The following is a 22,166-nucleotide window of genomic DNA, read 5'->3' as shown; positions in this document are numbered from 1 at the left end:
CTCACTCACTCACTAACATTTGATAGTCTTTCCTGTAGTTATCGGTGCCTTTAATCTGCTCACCGTGTGGACACTGGTATCACAACATAGACAGCATGAGCAGCATTTGCCGTTAGGGCAGTTGACACTCCGTCAGTCAGTGCATACCTTGTAACCACTGATGTGTTTGAACCCGGGTCTTACCATGGAGTACTGGAACCCCATTCTAGCATGAATAACCATTGAGATCTTGAATAAGTAATGGACAATGTGGTGCGTCTTCCGTGCGGGTTGTATAAAATATGCAATAATGAAAAGAAATATATTTGGAGGGATTTTACAATTTACTTCTTAACTTCGAAATTATGGAATTATGGACACAAGCGATGCCGGCAACTCCCATTTTATAACAAAGTGCAGAACATATTTCACCTGCGCACAAAGGTATAAATAAGCAACATTTATTGGCTAATAATGACAGGAAATTATTGTGTTGAAATCCTAAATGTCACAAAACAGTTTACAGAATGCTAGTAAATCACATAACACAACCATCTGTAACCTAACTGGTTCAATTACCTTTAATTTATAAATAAAAGCGACAAAAGAAAACACTTCAGCAAGGTTAAACTTATAGCACAGCCGCATATAAATAATCTAGACAAGCTGATTGCTTGAAGACTGAGAAACGATCCCTTCCATCTGATAGGGTATTATGATATACAGATTAAAACACAATTCCACGATGCTTGGTAAAATATAACTTAAATATCATAACAACATGTTCTATTTAGATGGGTTCAACACCAACTCCTGGCGAGTTTCCACATGCTCGTGTATGAAACAAGGGAGATAACTACTAGTTCACCCAAACTAGTTTCAAATAAGGTGTTTACAAACCTTGCCCCACGACTGACCACAGCCAACTTGCCATGACCTACATTGTCGCATTAACATTAGTCCAATGTGAGTTCAAACTAAACTACAAAAAAAACATTTTGAATATAAACAAATGAACATCCGGAATATTCAAACGAACAAATATGTCACAAACAATAACAGGGTCAACTCTAACTCACGAAATGTTTACAGTATAATCTCTTACAATTTCACGTTATGATGCCATGGACATATGCAATGTTACTAAAAATAACTTTCACCAGCGATCTGAATGATATGTGAACTTAAAGAGTCCTCCAGTTCATACGAGCAATGACCGCCTCCGTGGTCTAGTGGCAGAACGTCCGCCCGGAGAGCGAAAGGTCCGGGGTACGATCCCCGACCGCGTCATACCAAAAGACGTTAAAAGATGGTACTTGTTGTTACCCTGTCAGGCGCTCGGCATTAAGGGGTTAAAACAAGGACTGGTCGGCTCGGAGTCAGTATACTGTGTCTGAGTGGGGTATTCATGTTAAACTGCGGCATGGTATCTCAGTGAGCTAGCACTATAAATCGGCATCAGTCCGGGCTAGTACAAGCAGCCATACACACACGTGCATGCACGTCGCTATATAAGTACAATAATCTTGGACGCGACGTTAAACCCCATTTCACCTCACCTCACCTCATACGAGCAGCCAAGAATGTAACTCATATGATCCTGACATCCGACGCTTCATCAACTCGGATGCCTGTTGTGCCATCCATGAAGTTGTGGAACACTGCGTTCTCGATACAGATGTAGTTGCCGGGTGTGAGTTGTGACCAGGAGAAGTAAGGGTAGGGGCTGTCGAAGTCCACGTAGAACATCACAAACGTCTCCTCCTTGTTCACATCCTGAAACAGAGATGTATCATCAACTTGCTTGTTATTACAGTAAACTACGGTTATAACGAATTCGAAGGGACAATTGATTTTAGTTCGTCATAACCGTAGTTCGTTATAAGCATAAATACAGCATTTATACAACAAATGGTCGGGACTAAAAAGTAAGTTCGTTTTATCGGTCAGAACATCATTATCCTTAGGCAGACGAGTACATACCTTTATGTAGATGGCATGCCTCGTTTGGTATGGGTGTAAGCCACTGATATTGACCAAAAGTACTCGGTTCTGAGTAACTGGTGTTAACCACAAGAATTCTCTGGGTAACTCATCGAGAGAGTCTATAATGTCATAACCCAGAAACTTTGTTGCAGCTATACGCTTAGCCTCTGACCAGCCCATCCTTGGCCCGGCATTGAATGAAGGTTCAAATGCTGGCCCGAATCCCATCATCTGTGCCAAGAGGTCAGCATACATCATGCGAGGTCCACCAGCAGCTTCAGCAGCCCGACGAGATTCTACTTCAGCTTTCTGGAATTCCTTTGTTTTGATGACGCCATCAACGGTAACGCATTCAAGTTTGTGCTGAGGCCAGTCCATCCTCTGACATGTCTTTGAGCAGTATAGTACTGTCTTGCATCGAGCACATTTCTTCATTCCATCGCCTCTCTTCTTGCATAGATGGCATATTTCACAGTCTGGAACATCAGACGCAGCCACTGCAGTTGCTCCTTCCTTCTCTCTGTCTTTTGTAGAAGCCGCGGACAGTTCAGCTGTCTTCTCACCGGGCTGTGTTTTCCCTTTGCACACCATATGATGATCCTTCGCCCATGCCTTCTTCTGACACTCCTTTGAGCAATAGGCAACCTTTCTACATCCTGTACATTTCATAGGATGATCAAGAAACGTTTGGCACCAAGAACAAAATGTTGACATACCTTCAGCACCATGTGGTACTGGTGGGTCTGTACTGGTATCACATGGATCAGCTTCTGGTGGTTCGGACGGACTCGTTTGCTTGACCCCTTTTGGCTTCCTGTTCCTTTCACACTTGATTTTGTGTTCTGATTCCCAATCCTTCATCTTGCATTCTTCTGAGCAATAGGTAACACTTGTACATCCAGAACAGCGTAAGGGTAAATCGATATATATCTGACACCATTCGCACAAATAGGAAACCTGTCCCTGAGGATTTTCTTCTGTTGCATTTGCTTGGTCTCTGTGTTCGCCTGCAGCTTTGTCTTTTTGTTTCATGGGTGGAGCAGATGCAGACTGTGGAACCAAAGGCTTGCAATCCTTCTGATGACCATCGAGCCAATCCTTTCTCTGACACACGGGTGAGCAGTACAGAGTGGTCTTGCATCTGGAGCATCTTTGATACTCCTCACACACCTTCTGGCACCAGTTGCAGGCTCTCCTTTCTTGTGAGGCAGGTCCATTGTGGTTTCCATGACTCTTCTTTCCCTTGGCTTCATGCGGACCACCAGAGTTAGCTCCAGGAGATGATATTTGTCGTTCTATATTTGTTGCATCGAGTTCTCGTGGAGAAGCTTCTCTGCTGCTTAAACTTTTCTGAATCCCTTCACACCACAGTTTGTGCCTTTTCCAGTCTTTCCTCTGACATTCCTTTGAGCAATATGGAGTTAGATGGCATTTGGAGCATGCTTTTAATTTGGGAGATTTCTTCTCACAAAAGCTGCACATACTGTTTGTTGACATATTGATAGATTACTCTGAAAACACAATTTGAATAAATATAACTTACATATGTTAGTAAACTGAAATATTTCATATTATTTACATATACGTACAAATAATCATAAGAATACATTATGTGTATCATGGATTGATAGGAATATTCCTATCAAAACTTGAGTAGTTTACACACATAGACTATCTGATCAGTAACCGTTGTGTGGTATGATTTTGCTCCAGACTGGGTGTCATTGAACATCCTGACCATCATTTTTGTAAAGATAAAAAACGCAGCAAAGGTAACGTTATACAATTTCCCGAATAGGGAAACGGGCAGGACACACTGGTGATTTCGACCTTTCATTGACATCACCTGCAATGCCTGAAAACGCCTTCACAAAAAAACACAAATGTTAGAATAAAACCACTTGACGGCAAGCTTTTTAACCACCTTTACACAAGTCTCTCTACTGTGCAAATCTTGAATTCACCACCTAACATCTAATATCAAAATAAATCTATATATACTGTGAAGCCGATACGCAATCCACCGGTCAAGTTGTTTGTTGTTTAACGCCGTCTGCCAATTCAAGAAGACCCTTCTTCCTGTTCCCGCCTCCAGACGCGAAGTAACTTTTTTTTATCACCGAACCGAACCTGCAATACCTCTTTGACGCTTGTGTCATCCATTTAGAAAATGAACTTTTTGCCTTCAAGTATATTCGTTGTTTGTTTGTTTGTTGTTTAACGCCGCATTCAGCAATGTTCCAGCTATATGACGGCGGTCGGTAAATAACAGAGTCTGGACCAGACAATCCAGTGATTGACATCATGAACATCAATCCACGCAATTGGGATACGATGGCGTGTATCAACCAAGTCAGCGAGTCTGACCACCCGATCTCGATAGTCGCCTTTTACGGCAAGCATGGGTTCCTGAAGACCTATTCTACCCCGGATCTTCACGGGTCACCAGTCAGGTAGTCCTTACAGGCGGTCAGCTTCTACTGTCAGTTTGGTGGTGTGAGTTTGCGTTTTATACGGTTGCAACAAGGTGTATTACAATCATTCTATATTTACACATGACGCCAGATTAGGTGTTAGTAGGTGGTCTCGTTATCTGAGTACTGCTGACTACAGCTCAACCCTATTGATCGAAGGCACTGGATGTTGTACTTTCAGTTTAGACTCAATGGAACTCGATACTGTGAGGAGTGTCTTATCGGTGGAGACATCCCCAGCGCTGATATGACACGCAGTATGGTGTTGTTTGTTGTTTAACGCCGCACTCTGCAATATTCTAGCTATATGACGGAGGTCTGTAAATAATCGAATTTGAACCAGACAATCCAGTGATTCATATCATAACACACACACACACACACACACACACACACACACACACACACCACCCTCACCCAGAATCCGTTAGTCGCCTCTTACGAAATCTTGGTACGAACATGATTATTACACACAGCTATTATTGACAATGACTGTTCACATTCATTGATTATATGTGACAGTTCGTGTTTTCAGCAACCTTGACGAGATTATAGTATCGTTTCTTGCGCAATGTTGCTAGAATTTACATGTAGACATTTTCCGAGAATGAACACGGTGCGACAGATGTTAATTGATTTGGATTGATACCTGTCATTGCATCTAGATGTTCCATACAGGCACACGATAGTTCAGTGTAACACGACCGCCTCAGTGGTCTAGTGGTAGAACGTCTGCCCGGAGAGGGGAAGGTTTGGGGTTTGATCCCCGTCCGCGTCATACCTAAATACGTTAAAAGATGGTACTTGTTCCTATCCTGTCTGGCGCTCAGCATTAAGGGGCTAAAACAAGGACTGGTCGGCTCGAAGTCAGTATACTGTGTCTGAGTGGGGTATTCATGTTCAACTGGGGCGTGGTATCACAGTGAGCTGGCACTATAAGTCGGCATCAGTCCTACTAGACCCGTGAAGATTCGGGGTAGAAGAGGTCTTCAGCAACCCATGCTTGCAGTAATAGGCGACTATGCTTGTCTTAGGCGATTAACGGGATCGGGTGGTCAGGGTCGCTGACTTGGTTGATGCATGTTGACCATGATATCAATCACTGGATTGTCTGGTCCTTACTGCAAAGTTTACAGACCGCCGTCATATAGCTGGAGTATTGCTGAGTGCGGCGTAAAGCAACAAACCAACCAATCGTACTAGTACAAGCAGCCACACTTGCATGTACACGCGTGTATCAACGTCGCTGTATAAGAGCAATAATCTTGGACGCGACGTAAAATCCAATTTTACCCCACCTCACCTCACCTTACCTCCAGTGTAGCACACGTTGATGGAATGACTGATATGTCTCGGCCTGCGACCAGATCGCTGTCATTGCGTCTGTTCCAGATTCCGAGAAGTCACACACAACGTTGAAACGAAAGCGAAAATAGAAGGCGTAATTTCCTGATCTATAAGCAAGAACGGTAACTCGGATCTGTTCGTGTTGCCCAATGTTCGCGTCATTTCTAAATATAGCATGATAGGCCACGTACAATGGCTTCAAAGGCCTTTGTTCATGTACAATTGTTGATGGATTTTCATTACGGTACGCTCAAATATTAATGTGTCTAACCTGTAGGTGTGCACCACGGAAACTTTAAGGGCCCTTTGTTTTTTTCTTGTTTTCTTGAAATTTCAAGATACAGAAGCTGAAATATCAGATCATCATCTTGAAATTTCAAGATTATTCACTTCAAACGTATTTTTATATCTTAGGATGTTAACTTATTATCTTGAAATTTCAACTTAATAGCTTGAAATTTCAAGAATTTTTTTGTTTTGAAAATGGCCCTAAAAGGCTTCCGTAGTGCAGAACACTGAGTCTCAGTTTTGTTTTCTTAGGGAGAGGTTGTGACTATCAATCACTGCATTATAAGTAAAACTTTTGTAAACCTGAATATTTGAGAACTCTAGATTTGATTGCAAAATGTTGATTGTATCATTACAAACACTTAGGTACAAGTGTGACCATTCGATGTACAAGTGATACCATTCGATGTACAAGTGTGACCATTCGATGTACAAGTGTGACCATTCGAGGTACAAGTGTGACCATTCGAGGTACAAGTGTGACCATTCGATGTGCAAGTGTGACCATTCGAGGTACAAGTGTGACCATTCGAGGTACAAGTGTGACCATTCGAATTGTTATTGATGCAAAGTGAAAATTTCCAAAATTGATAAAGGGCTAGTAATAAACTTGATTAAGTGATTTATGTCTGTAACTTTCTGTTTTCCGTGGGGAGGTGCCACGAGAGCGACTTTTGCTACGCATGGGTCCAAAATCAATAGGCGGTGAGGTCATCTTCGTAAGATTTGTAGTGCTTTTGGCCGATGTTTTCTTAGGAGACATGGGAGCGTCAGGGTCTTTTTAACAGTCATAAAACAGCAGTCTTTTTGGCTAATGGTATATATTTGAGTTCCAGGAATTTCCGGGGTAGAATAGGTCTTCAGCAACCCCTTGCATGACGCGAAAGGCGACTATGCTTGTCGTAAGAGGCGACTATCGGGATCGGTGGTCAGACTCGCTGACTTGGTTGATACATGCCATCATATCCCATTGCATGGATCGATGCTAATGTTGTCGATCGCTGGATTGTTTGGTCCAGACTCGATTGCTTACAGACCGCCGTCATATAGCTGGAATATTGCTGAGTGCGGCGTTAAACAACAAACAAACAAACAACATATATATTTGAAGGCACATAAAAAGTTTATTTTCTAAATGGATGACACAAGCGTCTCCGAGGTATTGCAGGTTCAGTTCGGTGATAAAGTTAAGAACCGTGTCGCCGAGAACCAGACAAGGTTGTCTGAAACTGGTCGGGGGCAGATCTACTTCACGTCTGGAGACAGGAACAGGAAGGATGGTCTTCTGGAATCCGCGGACAGTAATTTCTGTTCACCCATTGAAAGATGTCATTGCTGAGACCACTCTCTCGGTTTCTACCCGCCCCGTACCTCGCTGACCTCTTCCATGTAACGGGAAGGCTAGGTCCCTTGTCGTCTGGAGTGTGTCCTTCGACTATTATAAACGATTATCATATACTAACGGAGAAAGTAACTAGGCTTCAAATAAAGTGGTGTTAAAATGATAACCTACTTAAAATAATAAAATATTTGGACATTTGTCTGATCAATGTTTTATCATAACCGCATTCGTCACCACTCGCCCCTTTCCGTAACCTGCAAGAAGACTCGTCCCCCTATCGATGAATGTTATGTGCGAAAATACGACAAACCAATCAGCATGCGCGTAGGAAAGGTCAAAGAATCCCTCAGGAATAATGTTTGATTTTACATATGTCTTGCATTTATAAATATACCCAAGATACAGATTAATGTGTTCTGTCGTACTGTGTATAATAAGTCGCACAAATGGCCACGAGAGGGGCACGAGTCGCTGTTCGGCTTGTCCCGGAATAACACGATTTGATCACGAATGGTTATTCCGGGACAGGTTACGGAAAGGGGCGAGTGGTGATGAATGGTATTGTACTCAGTTCTCTTGAGTCTGTTTTCATAATGTGAAGATAAAAGGGTCGTTATGTTTTGACAACAGGAACAACAGAAGATGGAGTCTCAGTAGATAGCTGATCCCCAAACTCTTCTCTCAGGTACATTTTTGTCTTTCAGTTATTGCACAAATACAGTAAACTACGGTTATAACGAACTCAATAGGGACCACTATTTTTAGTTCGTTATAACCGTAGTTCGTTATAAGCATATATACAGCATAACTACGGCAAATAGTTGGGACTAAAAAGTTAGTTCGTTATATCCATCAGTTCGTTATAAGCGTGTTCGTTATAACCGTAGTTTACTGTAGTTTATATAGAACATGGAGGATACATATCGGGAAACGTGGAGCTATGTTGGATCCCATCTCACATAGACCCATGAAGTTTTAAAATAGATCTTCAGCAACTTATGCTTATCTAAGAGGCGACTATGGTCAGGCTTGCTGACTTGGTTGCTGCACGTCATCATATCCCATTTGCGTGAATCGATGCTAAGGACATCAATCACTAGATTGTCTGGTCCAGACTCTATTATTTACATCGGTGTCATATAGCTGGAATATTGCTGAGTGTGGCGTTAAACAACAAACTAACAAATAAAACATGGACATTCATATCTTCAGTCGCGTGTAACATGTAAACACAAGTGATGATTACAGTTTGGAGTCTATAAAAGACTGAAACTGACTCAAAATGTCTTGAGAACTTTGGGAACAGGCTCCAGCCCAGTGTATTCTGGTAACAGGCTCCATCCCAGTGATCTCTGGGAACAGGCTCCACCCGATTGTGTACTCTGGTAACAGGCTCCATCCCAGTATACTCTGGTAACAGGCTCCATCCCAGTGTACTCTGGTAACAGGCTCCATCCGAGTGACCTCTGGTAACAGGCTCCATCCCAGTGATCTCAAGGAACAGGCTCCACCCCAGTGATCTCAAGGAACAGGCTCCACCCCAGTGTACTCTGGTAACAGGCTCCATCCCAGTGTACTCTGGTAACAGGCTCCATCCCAGTGACCTCTGGTAACAGGCTCCATCCCAGTGACCTCTGGTAACAGGCTCTATCCCAGTGACCTCTGGTAACAGGCTCCATCCCAGTGTACTCTGGTAACAGGCTCCACCCCAGTGTACTCTGGTAACAGGCTCCACCCCAGTGTACTCTGGTAACAGGCTCCATCCCAGTGACCTCTGGTAACAGGCTCCATCCCAGTGATCTCTGGAAACAGGCTCCGTCACAGCGACCTCTGGGAATAGGCTCCACCCCAGTGATCTCTGGAAACAGGCTCCGTCACAGCGACCTCTGGGAATAGGCTCCATCCCAGTGACCTCTGGTAACAGGCTCCATCCCAGTGATCTCTGGTAACAGGCTCCGTCACAGCGACCTCTGGGAATAGGCTCCACCCCAGTGATCTCTGGGAACAGGCTCCATCCCAGTGTACTCTGGTAACAGGCTCCATCCGAGTGACCTCTGGTAACAGGCTCCACCCGAGTGACCTCTGGTAACAGGCTCCATCCCAGTGACCTCTGGTAACAGGCTCCATCCCAGTGATCTCTGGTAACAGGCTCCATCCCAGTGTACTCTGGTAACAGGCTCTATCCCAGTGATCTCTGGTAACAGGCTCCATCCCAGTGTACTCTGGTAACAGGCTCCATCCAAGTGACCTCTGGTAACAGGCTCCATCCCAGTGACCTCTGGTAACAGGCTCTATCCCAGTGACCTCTGGTAACAGGCTCCATCCCAGTGACCTCTGGTAACAGGCTCCACCCCAATGACCTCTGGTAACAGGCTCCATCCCAGTGACCTCTGGTAACAGGCTCCATCCCAATGACCTCTGGTAACAAGCTCCATTCCAGCGACCTCTGGTAACAGGCTCCATCCCAGTGTACTCTGGTAACAGGCTCCATCCCAGTGATCTCTGGTAACAGGCTCCACCCCAGTGATCTCTGGTAACAGGCTCCATCCCAGTGACCTCTGGTAACAGGCTCCATTCCAGCGACCTCTGGTAACAGGCTCCACCCCAATGACCTCTGGTAACAAGCTCCATCCCTGTGACCTCTGGTAACAGGCTCCACCCCAATGACCTCTGGTAACAGGCTCCATCCCAGTGACCTCATGTAACAAGCTCCATCCCAGTGACCTCTGGTAACAGGCTCCATCCCAGTGACCTCTGGTAACAAGCTCCATCCCAGTGATCTCTGGTAACAGGCTCCATCCCAGTGATCTCTGGTAACAGGCTCCACCCCGGTGATCTCTGGTAACAGGCTCCATCCCAGTGATCTCTGGTAACAGGCTCCACCCCAGTGTACTCTGGTAACGGGCTCCATCCCAGTGACCTCTGGGAACAGTCTGACCCAGTGTAGTGGTAGAGTGCCTCATGCAGGATCCACTTGTTGTTACAGAAACACAAAAAAACACGACAAGAATCATTCCACTTTATTCAACAGGTTCTGCATAATTTAGAACACTGCATCCAACAATCCAATGACACAAGACATAACATCAACTTTATGACAAGCCTTTGTTCATTGAGTTGCCATCTTACTGACACCTCGAATTTCATGTTCAACATTCACAGAAACTTATTCTAAAAGTCTCTCTCCGTGATCACTAAGTTGGAATGCAGAAGATTGAGATTTTGTTACAACAATTTACAACAGGAACCTAAACCAGCTACTTCTCCAGTCTTCTTGTATAAAGATGTTTAAAGGCAGTCACATCATAAATAATATTTCCCTAAAACCTGGCTTTTACAGTTTGTCAAAAAGATAGCTGATCTAACAGAAGCTTGGTGAATATTGTCACCAATTCACTAAAAATATTTCATTCTAATTCTAAACACCATTACACATGTTGCAACAGCCAATCAATAAGATGTTATTCTCTACTATGTAAATACAGTATAGGTCAATTGTAACTGATTAAAAAGTGACTGTCAACTAGTTTGTTAAAACTGTAAAACTCTTGTGGAAAAGAAACAAACCAAAATTGACTTACATAGGAGCCTTAGCCATACCTACACCATATTCATATTTACACAAATCTTGGATTAACAGATTCCACTTTTACCAAATCATTCTTCGTCACGTGAATTAATTCAATGTGGCATGAATTATGAATCACAGCAGATATACACTTGACAGGATGGCATGACTGTACATTATGCTGCTCTCAATTTTCACTTCATTATGCTCGCATTATTTAGCAATGGATTGCAATGAATAAATTCCCGTCCCCTGTGGAATAAAAAGTATTAACACACAAATGTACAAAGAAAAATATTTAATTAAAATATCTTATGAACAGTATTAAGTATTAATACTATTAACCAATAATATGTTCTCTGTTTCCAAACAGAGACAAACACCTTTAAAAATATGTAACCGGTACACATAAACTCCCATAGTAAAATATTCAGGTTAAAAATTCCAATAGCAACTTTAAAACCTTTGTAAAATTCATCACAATTCTGTATTTTAAGCCGTCATGAATTGAATAAGAGATTTTCATCCCAAGCACATCTCACTACAACTACAGTATTCGACATAATAAGCGCCCAGGGCGCTCTCAAAATTAGAAATAGGGGGCTCTTATCAGAATATTATTTTGGTGAAAAACAACAGAGTTGTCAGATCGTAAATTTCGTGGTTTATGCTGACAGCCTGAAATGTTTATATACGACAGATATATTTTTCCAGAATTTAATTTCCTAAAATTAAGAATGCATATAACACACGTATTATACACGAATATATGTCTTGTGTACATTGATCAATCGGAATGGGTGCTAATAGCGATTGTTCACTAGCCAATATATTAACAAATATTGCCGTGGGGGTTTATTACGTCGAATACGGTATGTAAGCCATTTTACATATTATTTACCACAACAGATTCATTCTGGAGACTGCCTTGTTGTGACTATCAATTTTTCTAAATCATCTGATAATAAATGGATGAAAATCTGATAATTAATTCATTGTGGCCTTAGGCACTCGTCAACGTATCTCCAAATCTCAGTTATATCAAAACTGATAATTAATGATGCATATCAATACATGTATCAACATGATAAACATGGAAGTGGAATAAATATACAGCTTGTGACGTATGGAGGTATGTACAATTATGAATATATACAAGGATGTTTCAGTCATTCCCTCTAGAACGAGTACATTTCTACAGCGCAAAATTTCTGCTTTCCAGGATGCTTATAGTGAGCGCTACATTGTTAGTACACTGCTCAATGGATCAGTGTGCTCTCAAGTGTCATTCTCAGTTCACATTCTCTCTGTGAATACAACACAAGCAGCTAGAATGTTAACAGGATCCTGGCCCAGCTAAGGGTAGCAACTCTGCACAGACAACTGCAGAGACAACAGGGTCGTGCCTGACAAGAGAAAGAGACGTGGCAATGTACAAGCTCCGGGGAACACATGAAACATTAGGTCCTTTTTTCTGTTTAGTTGATTAAGAAATATGATATAGGAAATAAATTGACTTGTAACAACATGCCATTAAAAACAGATCCATGACCCTGTCAAGATACCTCTGTGCATGAAGATTTGACACCATCCTCCACAGGTCACATCCATGAACCTAGAGCCAACTTTGACCACCAATCAGATTCAGTTTCATTTCTTGACCACATCCATTTCAGAAAAAAATAAATTTGATCACTAGGCTTAAAAAAAAGAAAAGAATTGGTTCTCAGGCAATGACTTTTGAAAACATAGTGCAGGCGGGTGATGATTTTTTGTTGTTGTCTGTCCAAACTAGTATGTAACCAAATAAACGTTCGCATTTTTAAAAGTATTGGGATATTCTAAAAAAATATAAAATGGAAATAAAACCGAAACGTGCGGCAAACTTTATGATGATGAGGGCAGTGCCTGAGAACCAAGACTATTAATTTTTTTAGTCTTACCAAAGATAACCCAAACAACACAAATATATTCTCGATAGTTCATCTTTTGGGTGGCGATGCTATGGCACTGAGAAATGATTGGTGTATAAAATATCCACAACATAATCTGGCAGCATTTACTGTTTTCATTGGTCTGTTAATGTTTGTTTTCAAGATACAGAAACCAGTGATGCAGCTCTGAAAGCTTTGCTAGATCCTAACAAGAATATAGAAGCTGCGCCATGGATTAGCTGATTGTTAGTTTCACTGAAGTGTCGCCTGTGGAGGGTTTGGTGGATGTGAGTGAGTGAGTGAGTATGGTTTTACGCCGTTTTTAGCAATATTCCAGCAATATCACGGCGGGGGACACCAGAAATGGACTTTACACATTGTACCCATGTCGGGAATCGAACCCGGGTCTTCGGCGTGACGAGCGAACGCTTTAACCACTAGGCTACCCGACCGCCCCGTTTGGTGAATGTTCACACACAGAGGCATCAAACTGGAGTATCAGCAAATCTGACATTCATGAGATTGACTGGTGAGGCTCACTCAGCGTGATCAGTTGATAATCTAAATAATCAATATATTTGCTAATATACACACAGTATCACAATCCTGAAGCAAATAGTGAGTGAGTGAGTTGTGTTTAATGCCGCTTGTAACATTATTCCAGTTATATCACGGCATGTCAGCTTAATGTTGGAGGAAAGCCTGAAGTGATGCAGGTCTCAGACGTTTACCGGTTCACCCCGATTATGTTTCTAGGTTTGTCAGCACCATACCCATGCTCGTATGTTTCACCGAAGTGGTAAACGTCTGAGACCTGCATCACTTCAGTGAAGCCCACGAGCATGGGTATGGTGCTGACAAACCTAGAAACATAATCAGGGCGAACCGAGAATCAAACCCACAATCATAGGTTTCTAGCGTGCCCAAGGGACGCAACTCTGCACAGCGAATTGTGGCGCCTTAGACGACTGGGCCACCTGTGCCCCCCCTGAAGCAAATAAAATATACAATGTCTTCAAAAGTGACAACAATTTCATTGTAAATTAGAGGAAATTTATGGATAATAACTTCTTTAATTTCTGTAAAGTGACGTTTCGGTATAGATCCTTATACCCATGTCAAAACAGTCTTTCTTGACAAGTGTATAAGGATTTATACCCAAACGTCGCCTTTACAGTAATTAAAGAAGTTGTTTTTCATAAATTGTGTCTACTTTGTCATCCGTCAAGTTGTAAGTAATGCCTATCTAACAATTCACTATGATGGTAACACCAGGCCCACATTCACGTCAGTGCAGTAACACACAGCAACAGAAAGTCCACATTTCAACCTGGTCAACAGGCGGTGATTGCTTCAGCAGTGGTGTGTTCACTTCCTCCAGGAAAATATTGTTTCAAATCTAGATAATAATGTCATCATCTTGTAGATTCATCTTGAAGGTGTTATTCCACACCAACTTTGCTTGAATGAAATCTTCATGCTTCATAAAAACAATTTCCCTTTAAATGGAATGTATATTTACATGTTCATACCAGCAGTAAACACAGAATCTTATTCCAGCACCCACTCATATTGAATAGTTTGCCAGTCTCATACGAATATTCACCCTCGTGAATATTCAACAGACATGTATTCATTTCCAATACTTTATATAATGTCATGAAATTCTGTGATAAAACTAAAATGACATAAGAACAAGTACTGTCATGTTCCCCAGGCAAGGGAGTTAACTGACTGTAAAAGTCCAGTTTCCACCCTTGCCGAAGTAGGCCAGAATTGTGTGGCTTGATCATAGCGCCACCAGTGGCTATTACGAGTTATGTACCTTCTATTTTTCTCGTACTGATGAATCAGATTCCATCTATCATATAAACTTGCATTTGCTTTAAATAAAATGGCGACGCCCAGTAAAGATGATCTGATCGATAATCAAGATCTATATTGTATTAAAACAGGTCTTACCTCATAAAGTACATCAAATAATTTGAGCGGCTTGATTAAAAACAAGAAAACAAGTTTTGAAAAATATCTGTCAATGCCGAGTTGGAGGTACGCATGTTTTGCAAATCCTGCAATCGACTGAAATCTGCACAGCAGGTTAGGTACCGGATGTCGAGTTCGTAATGCGATTTTGGTTGGACTATGCATAGAAACATTAGTGAGTCACACATGACACAATTCACGACAGAAATACATTTCTAAGTTACAAAAAGAGAGACGGCGCACTTTTTTTAAAAATTGTTGACTGAAGAAGAGTGAGTGAGTGAGTTTGGTTTTACGCCGCTTTTAGGCATATTCCAGCAATATCACGGCGGGGGACACCAGAAATGGGCTTCACACATTGTACCCATGTCGGGATTCAAACCCGGGTCTTCGGCGTGACGAGCGAACGCTTTAACCACGAGGCTACCCGACCGCCCCTTGACTGACATAGAGTTCCTGTATACACAATGCCTGTACCATCAGCAAGTAATGATCTGTGAAGACATACAGGTACCTATACACAATCTGAAAAAGCTACATTGGCTAATTATGCACAGTGTTGTTAAACTATTGCCTTTTTAAAGTTTTTCAATGTATTTGTACACAAGTAACTCTAAATTGATTGGCTAATGATGATTTACAGTGCATGTTTTAGGCAATTACACAGGTTATCTGTCTCCAGTGATTTAGCTTTACTGATTAATCTTCGACTTTCTAACAAATGCCTGTTTTGCAAACTTTGGGAAACAACGAGCATGCAAATCTAGAACTCAATATTTTGGACTGTGAATGATGAAATTATTGTGCTCATTTGTTGTGAGTCACGATGGCATTTAGTTATACACTGATCCTGCCAACGTGAAATATTCACAGAATGAGACATACTTATTTTTCATAGTTATAACTTGTCGAAAATAAAACTGCTATTTGAGCTAGAAGGTAGCTATGCATGATGTCGTCTGACCTGGAGAAACACTGCAACAAGGCTGTCATCACTTCATTGCCTGTGCACTGATCCTTCAATACAGGCTCATAGGGTACAAGGTTGCTGATAATGATCATAAATAACAGTGTACAGGATTCCACAGTGGGGTATGCTCCACTTGGCATTATTACTACAGTTTACGCTCAAAACTATTCTCAACTTCCTGGGGAGTATATAAGCCAGGCTGCCCACTAGGTGTTGGAACATTACCACCTGATACTACTGGGTACCCAGCCACTGCTCGGTGAACAGAGTTTGTTTTGAACATTGTTGCGTAGGGAGTTTTATAACCCATGGATAATATACATATATATCATTACATAATCATTAAGGGCTATATACTTTTCATTCATAAAATATTCTGTGTATGTACACAGCTTAAATCATAATGCTTTTGCTGAGTTCTAACTTTGTTGCTGTGGGAAGTTTGAGGTTAAGGCTGAGGGATGGAACACCACTCTCAAATACAAAGTCTAAGACTCCAAACAGGCCCCTCTAAGCACATACTCTGCAACTTTAAGAACTCCTACAGCTTAGCACAGCCTTACCAGGATCCCGTTCCTCAAAGTGATCTTAGCGCTAAGGTGATCGTAAGTCCCATACTTTAACATAGGCTTACGATCATCGTAGCGCTAAGATCGCTTTGAGGAACGGGGCCCAGGGTCCCATTCCACAAAGCGATCTTAGTGCTATGATTGTCGTAAGCCTATGTTAAAGTATGGGACTTACGATCATCTTAGCGCTAAGATCGCTTTGAGGAACGGGGCCCAGGGTCATAGTTGTAGGGCCTGGCTGCTGGTATGCAGCAGATTCCCAACAGGGCAAGTGCCTCTAAATAACCCCGGGTCCAGAGATAGAACACATGGACAACATTATAACAGCAGTTAACAGTTTCACTCATTCTTCACACCAAGGCTTCAAATGTAATCTGAATCCTTTACCTTGTCTTCAAATTTCCAATATTCTGTAGATTTCTGTTCTTTGAGTACAGATGAATGAAACACCATTGCCTCTTTATTATTTCCTCCTGATAACTTTTTGAACAATTGAGTTTTAAATCTAGGGTTTCTATCTTAAATGAATTGGGCTATTACATTTTTCAATGGGTAACCTATATTTTTTCACTCATCTGTACATCCTTCCATTAGGTTTTTCCCAAAATAAGTGATTATTTTAAGATTAAAAAAAATAATTGAAATAATGTCTTAACTGTTCTAAATATATAGGCTTGACTCAGAAAGTAAATTAGCTTGTAATTGTGTTTCGGAAATTAGCTCCTTTGTACACATGCTGAAAAAGCTTCATTGTGTATTAACGTGAGCTGTTTTTAAACATTTGAGTTTTTCATGTAATGCATGCGTTTCTGTACGTAAGTTAATTGAAAGTAATTGGGTTTTAAATAATTTTTTTGGGGGGGGGGGTATTTTACGCAAATACGCTGCTTATCTGTAGCTCTGTTCCCATCTAGTATTTTTGAATTCCTTGTCTTGAAAAAACCGACTGGCATTTATCTAACAGACTGACACATTTAACCAACCCTGTACAAATCCTGTATTGCCATTAGTCACTATCGGAGTCAGGATCTGCTAATGTTCCGCCCGGGTGATGGGAAAACTCCATACCAAACTGCCGTGTGATCTCGTTAAACTGAGCATCATTCTCGATAACCCCGTTGGTGATGTAGGTCTTCTTGATGGTGATGGTGCCATCTGGCTGCTTCTCCTCGATCTCCTCCTCGTAGCTGGCAGTGTTGTCTGCGTTCCGCCGGAAGCCCTCGTGGAGAACCGGGGGGGTATTGGAGATGCGGATACGGTAGTGAGTCTGCTGGATGGTCTGAAACACAACACACGTTCTAGTGAGTCTGAAACACAACACACGTTCTAGTGAGTCTGAAACACAACACACGTTCTAGTGAGTCTGAAACACAACACACGTTCTAGTGAGTCTGAAACACAACACACGTTCTAGTGAGTCTGAAACACAACACATGTTCTAGTGAGTCTGAAACACAACACACGTTCTAGTGAGTCTGAAACACAACACACGTTCTAGTGAGTCTGAAACACAACACACGTTCTAGTGAGTCTGAAACACAACACACGTTCTAGTGAGTCTGAAACACAACATACGTTCTAGTGAGTCTGAAACACAACACACGTTCTAGTGAGTCTGAAACACAACACACGTTCCAGTGAGTCTTAAACACAACACACGTTCTAGCGTGTCTGAAATAGTCTATCTGTCCTGTACTTACATGAGACAGAAGCTGACGAATACTTACATGAGAGAGTAGCTGATGAATACTTACGTGAGAGAGTAGCTGATGAGTACTTACATGAGAGAGTAGCTGACGAATACTTACATGAGAGAGTAGCTGACGAATACTTACATGAGAGAGTAGCTGACGAATACTTACATGAGAGAGTAGCTGATGAATACTTACATGAGAGAGTAGCTGATGAATACTTACATGAGAGAGTAGCTGATGAATACTTACATGAGAGAGTAGCTGATGAATACTTACATGAGAGAGTAGCTGACGAATACTTACATGAGAGGATAGCTGACGAATACTTACATGAGAGGATAGCTGACGAATACTTACATGAGAGAGTAGCTGACGAATACTTACATGAGAGAGTAGCTGACGAATACTTACATGAGAGAATAGCTGACGAATACTTACATGAGAGAGTAGCTGATGAATACTTACATGAGAGAGTAGCTGATGAATACTTACATGAGAGAGTAGCTGATGAATACTTACATGAGAGAGTAGCTGACGAATACTTACATGATAGAGTAGCTGATGAATACTTACATGATAGAGTAGCTGATGAATACTTACATGAGAGAGAGGTTGACCTGTACTTACATGAGAGAGTAGCTGACGAATACTTATATGAGAGAGTAGCTACGAATACTTACATGATAGAGTAGCTGATGAATACTTACATGAGAGAGAGGTTGACCTGTACTTACATGAGAGAGTAGCTGACGAATACTTACATTAGAGGATAGCTGACGAATACTTACATGTAAGAGTAGCTGACATGTACTTACATGAGAGGGAGTCTGTCCCTTTGCTTGCAGACTGGGGATTCTCTTACTCTGCTTCCATTTCTTCTCCCACATTTCCGGCTCCATGGATCCTTCTCGCTCCGTCTGGGACTGGAAGCGGAGCTGCTGCTGCCTCTTCACCTCCTCCTCTTTCTGCCGCAACGTCTGCAGCTCAAGTCGGAACTGCTTCTCCTTCGTGAGCTGCGTCTCTAGCTCGCCACCATCAGAGTTCTCCTCTGTCAGAGGCATCTGTTTCTTCTTGCCTTTCTTCTTGGAACTGGCTTTCTCCGCCTCTTCATCTGCCTTGGTGTTGATTGCGCGACCCTGCAAGTCCCGCTCGTGTATCTCCGATGGCAGGTCCTCCAACCTGGTTGTGTATTTCGGCTTATCTCGGTTCTTGTCGTTTGTACAGATTGGAGCGTGATACCGCCAGTCGTTGTCTTGACATTCTCGAGAACAATAGCTCACCTGGTGGAGGTGAAAACAGTCTGATAAGAATCCTCATTCCTTAAGCTTATGTGTGTGTGTGGAGGTTTTCTATCCAACAATCAACATTTGAGAGAGGAAGGGATATGTCCGAAAACCCATGTTTACCTTTTGAATGTCTCCCTTTGTGCTTTCATTGATTTAGACAGGAAACTTGACTTTTGTTATTATATCCATCTTTTCACTTAAAGCGCAAAAACAAAAAGATGTATGTTTTTCAAAATAATTGTTAGTTCGTGGACAATCTTATACATCTGTTTCATTGTCCATATGTCAGTTGATTGTATGTCATTTTTAAATATTAGTGAGTGAATGCTGTTTTGTGCCACAGTCAGCTAAACCAGTTATATCACTGCAGTTTGTAAATAATAATGTTTGATATTATTGCTTATTGAAGTTCAATTCTTTATAAAAAATCCTCAACACCCAACACAAGGGTTCCACCTGACAAACATACAAATTTTGTAGGAACTACAACCACAGACAAATAAAATTGAGCGTCAAATGAAAAGATATTCATGAGTAATTTGAAAGAAAAATTTTGGATGAATTTTTTTCAAGAAAAACACCATGCAATAATGTTGATTTTGTGGCAGACAATTTTTTTTTCTACTGCCTGAAGCATAATTATCTTTTTCAAGACTTTTCTGGGACTATAAATTATTTTTGATAAATGGTTGGTAATTAAGTTGGTGCATCTTCCCGAGGCAAGTGAGTTAACTGACTATAAAAGTCCAGTTTCCACCCTTGCCGAACTAGGCTGGTATTATGGAGTAGATTTTGGCTGGACTAACAAGTCCATGCATAGTCCAATCAAAATCGTGCACCGAAATCGAAATCCGGTTCGTAAAGTGTCATGCAGATTTCGGTCGACTGCAGGATTTGCAAAGCATGTGCACAGCAAACTCGTTGTCAACAGATATTTTCTAAATCTTTTCATGTTTTTAATCAAGGTGCTTACGTGATTCGATGCACTTCGGGATGTAAGACTCGTTTGATCACAATATAGATCGTGATTATCAATCAGATCGTCTTGACTGGGCGCCACCGTTTTGTTTGAAACAAATGCAAGTGATACGAGAGGTTAAATCTGATTGGTCAATAGGAGAGGCATAGAAAGGACATAACTCGTAATAGCCACTGGTGGCACTACGATCAAGCCCAGGAATTCCAGCCTAGTTTGGCAAGGGTGGAAACTGGACTTTTAAAGTCAGTTAACTCTCTTGCCTCGGGAGGGGCGGTCGGGTAGCCTAGTGGTTAAAGCATTCGCTCGTCACGCTGAAGACCCAGGTTCGATTCCCAACATGGGTACAATGTTTGAAGCCCATTTGTGGTGTCCCCCACCGTGATTTTGCTGGAATATTGCTAAAAGCAGCGTAAAACCATACTCACTCACTCACTTGCCTCGGGAAGATGAAGTTGGTGATATGGCAGCTGGAGATAGTGACATGATATCCGAAATAAAGGTTATGTCGTGCATTGGTCCAGGGTTATATCAATAGTATACAATCACTGAATAATCGAGGATGCCTAAAATCACAAACAGTCGATATCTGTGCATGCTGTGATGGACGTATGCTTACTCTCAAACATCCTCCACATCTCTTCAGCTTGGAGGAGGCATGTGGACAGGCGTGCACGAAGCAGGAGTGACAGAAGTTCCACCCAACATGTTTGCGGTGCCAGGTGACAAACTTGCAGTCATCTTTGTGTTTGGACCAGTGTTGTTCACAGCACCGCTGAGAGCAGTAGGTGACAAGGTAGCACCGGGCACAGGCATAGGACTGGCTGGATGTCCGCAAACACGACACACACATCTTAGCCTCCCGAGCCGAAGACACCTTTGTCTTGCCTGAAACAGAACAATTAAGTGTTCATAGACATTGTGTGAAAGATATTTGAAAACTTTTCAGGAATGTTTTTTAGTCTGAGGGGCTAATTCACAATGTGTTATCAACTCTTTTCAGAAAGCATTTGTATGTAACCATGGTAACTACAATTAGTTCCTTACCTCAAAATAACATAAACTTTGTCAAAACTTTCAAAAAGAATTTCACATGAAGAAAAGCAGCATTAGCAGCTTTGAAGGATACCATAATGTCGAATAGCAAATGTACTCAATATTATTATTTTAAAAGAAAAAAGAAACATCGCCTTTATGCTTTTATTCAACCTCAACTGTGTTCAAAGTTGTAGGCCTATAGGTTTCATCATTTGTCCCAGTGACATGGGTTTGGCCATGGACCCTAAATATCTTAAGTGTCCATGGTTTGGCCAAATAACAAGGCTCAGGTCTTCCTCATGCTTGGCAGTACCAGTTAAAACGAATAATAGTGGTTATAAAAAAGTTTTTTGCAGTTAATAACAGTTATCAGGTATTTCGTTTTTTTACTTTAGTGTGTAGATGTTGTTTCTAATGTTCAGTGAAAATAAGCACATTGTCGTGATCAGCTGATGATGCGTGGACGTGTTCAATCACGAAGCTATTTTGCAAACGATGACAGCATTGCAACAGCAAAATCGTGGTGATGCGATTAAAACAAATTGTAGGTATATTAAAATAGAGTAAAGGGTACTGATAAAAGGTACCTGGCATTTTGTTCTAGTAGTGGAGACACGTTGTCGTCACATTTCTCCGTCAGATCCAACCGGATAATCATTTGGGAAATCCCCTTTATCAACTTCCGGCAAGCTTACCTCTCCTGCCTTGGAATCAACAAACATGTGCATAGTA

The 22,166-nt window shown here is 41.7% G+C and overlaps 1 protein-coding gene across 1 annotated transcript; it reads right to left on the bottom strand.

Annotated features, from left to right (window-relative positions):
- Positions 1-304: 304 nt before the first annotated feature.
- Positions 305-22,131, bottom strand: LOC124117004. Its single transcript, XM_048391912.1, has 9 exons — positions 22,022-22,131; positions 21,016-21,284; positions 18,950-19,414; positions 17,448-17,719; positions 15,866-15,949; positions 9,721-10,338; positions 8,798-9,554; positions 1,963-3,468; positions 305-1,755 (listed from the first exon to the last, which is right to left on the bottom strand). Exons 1-9 carry the CDS (start codon positions 22,026-22,028, stop codon positions 1,570-1,572), a joined length of 4,164 nt encoding a protein of 1,387 aa, XP_048247869.1. The 5' UTR covers positions 22,029-22,131; the 3' UTR covers positions 305-1,569.
- Positions 22,132-22,166: the final 35 nt, after the last annotated feature.

Source organism: Haliotis rufescens, unplaced genomic scaffold (genome assembly GCF_023055435.1).
Source record: "Haliotis rufescens isolate VD_foot unplaced genomic scaffold, xgHalRufe1.0.p SCAF_101, whole genome shotgun sequence".
NCBI classification, from domain to species: Eukaryota; Metazoa; Mollusca; class Gastropoda; order Lepetellida; family Haliotidae; genus Haliotis; species Haliotis rufescens.
Note: the sequence above shows the minus strand (reverse complement) of the source record. Positions and strands in the feature narration are given on the sequence as shown.

Bases quoted from the DNA above. Each gene is read 5' to 3' on its own strand.
- LOC124117004 (XM_048391912.1), bottom strand. The intron at 17,720-18,949 runs GTAAGTACATGT...GTTGTGTTTCAG, and splicing joins AGGGACAGACTCCCTCTCAT to ACCATCCAGCAGACTCACTA. The intron at 3,469-8,797 runs GTACACAATCGG...TCAGAGTAATCT, and splicing joins GGATGGAGCCTGTTACCAGA to ATCAATATGTCAACAAACAG.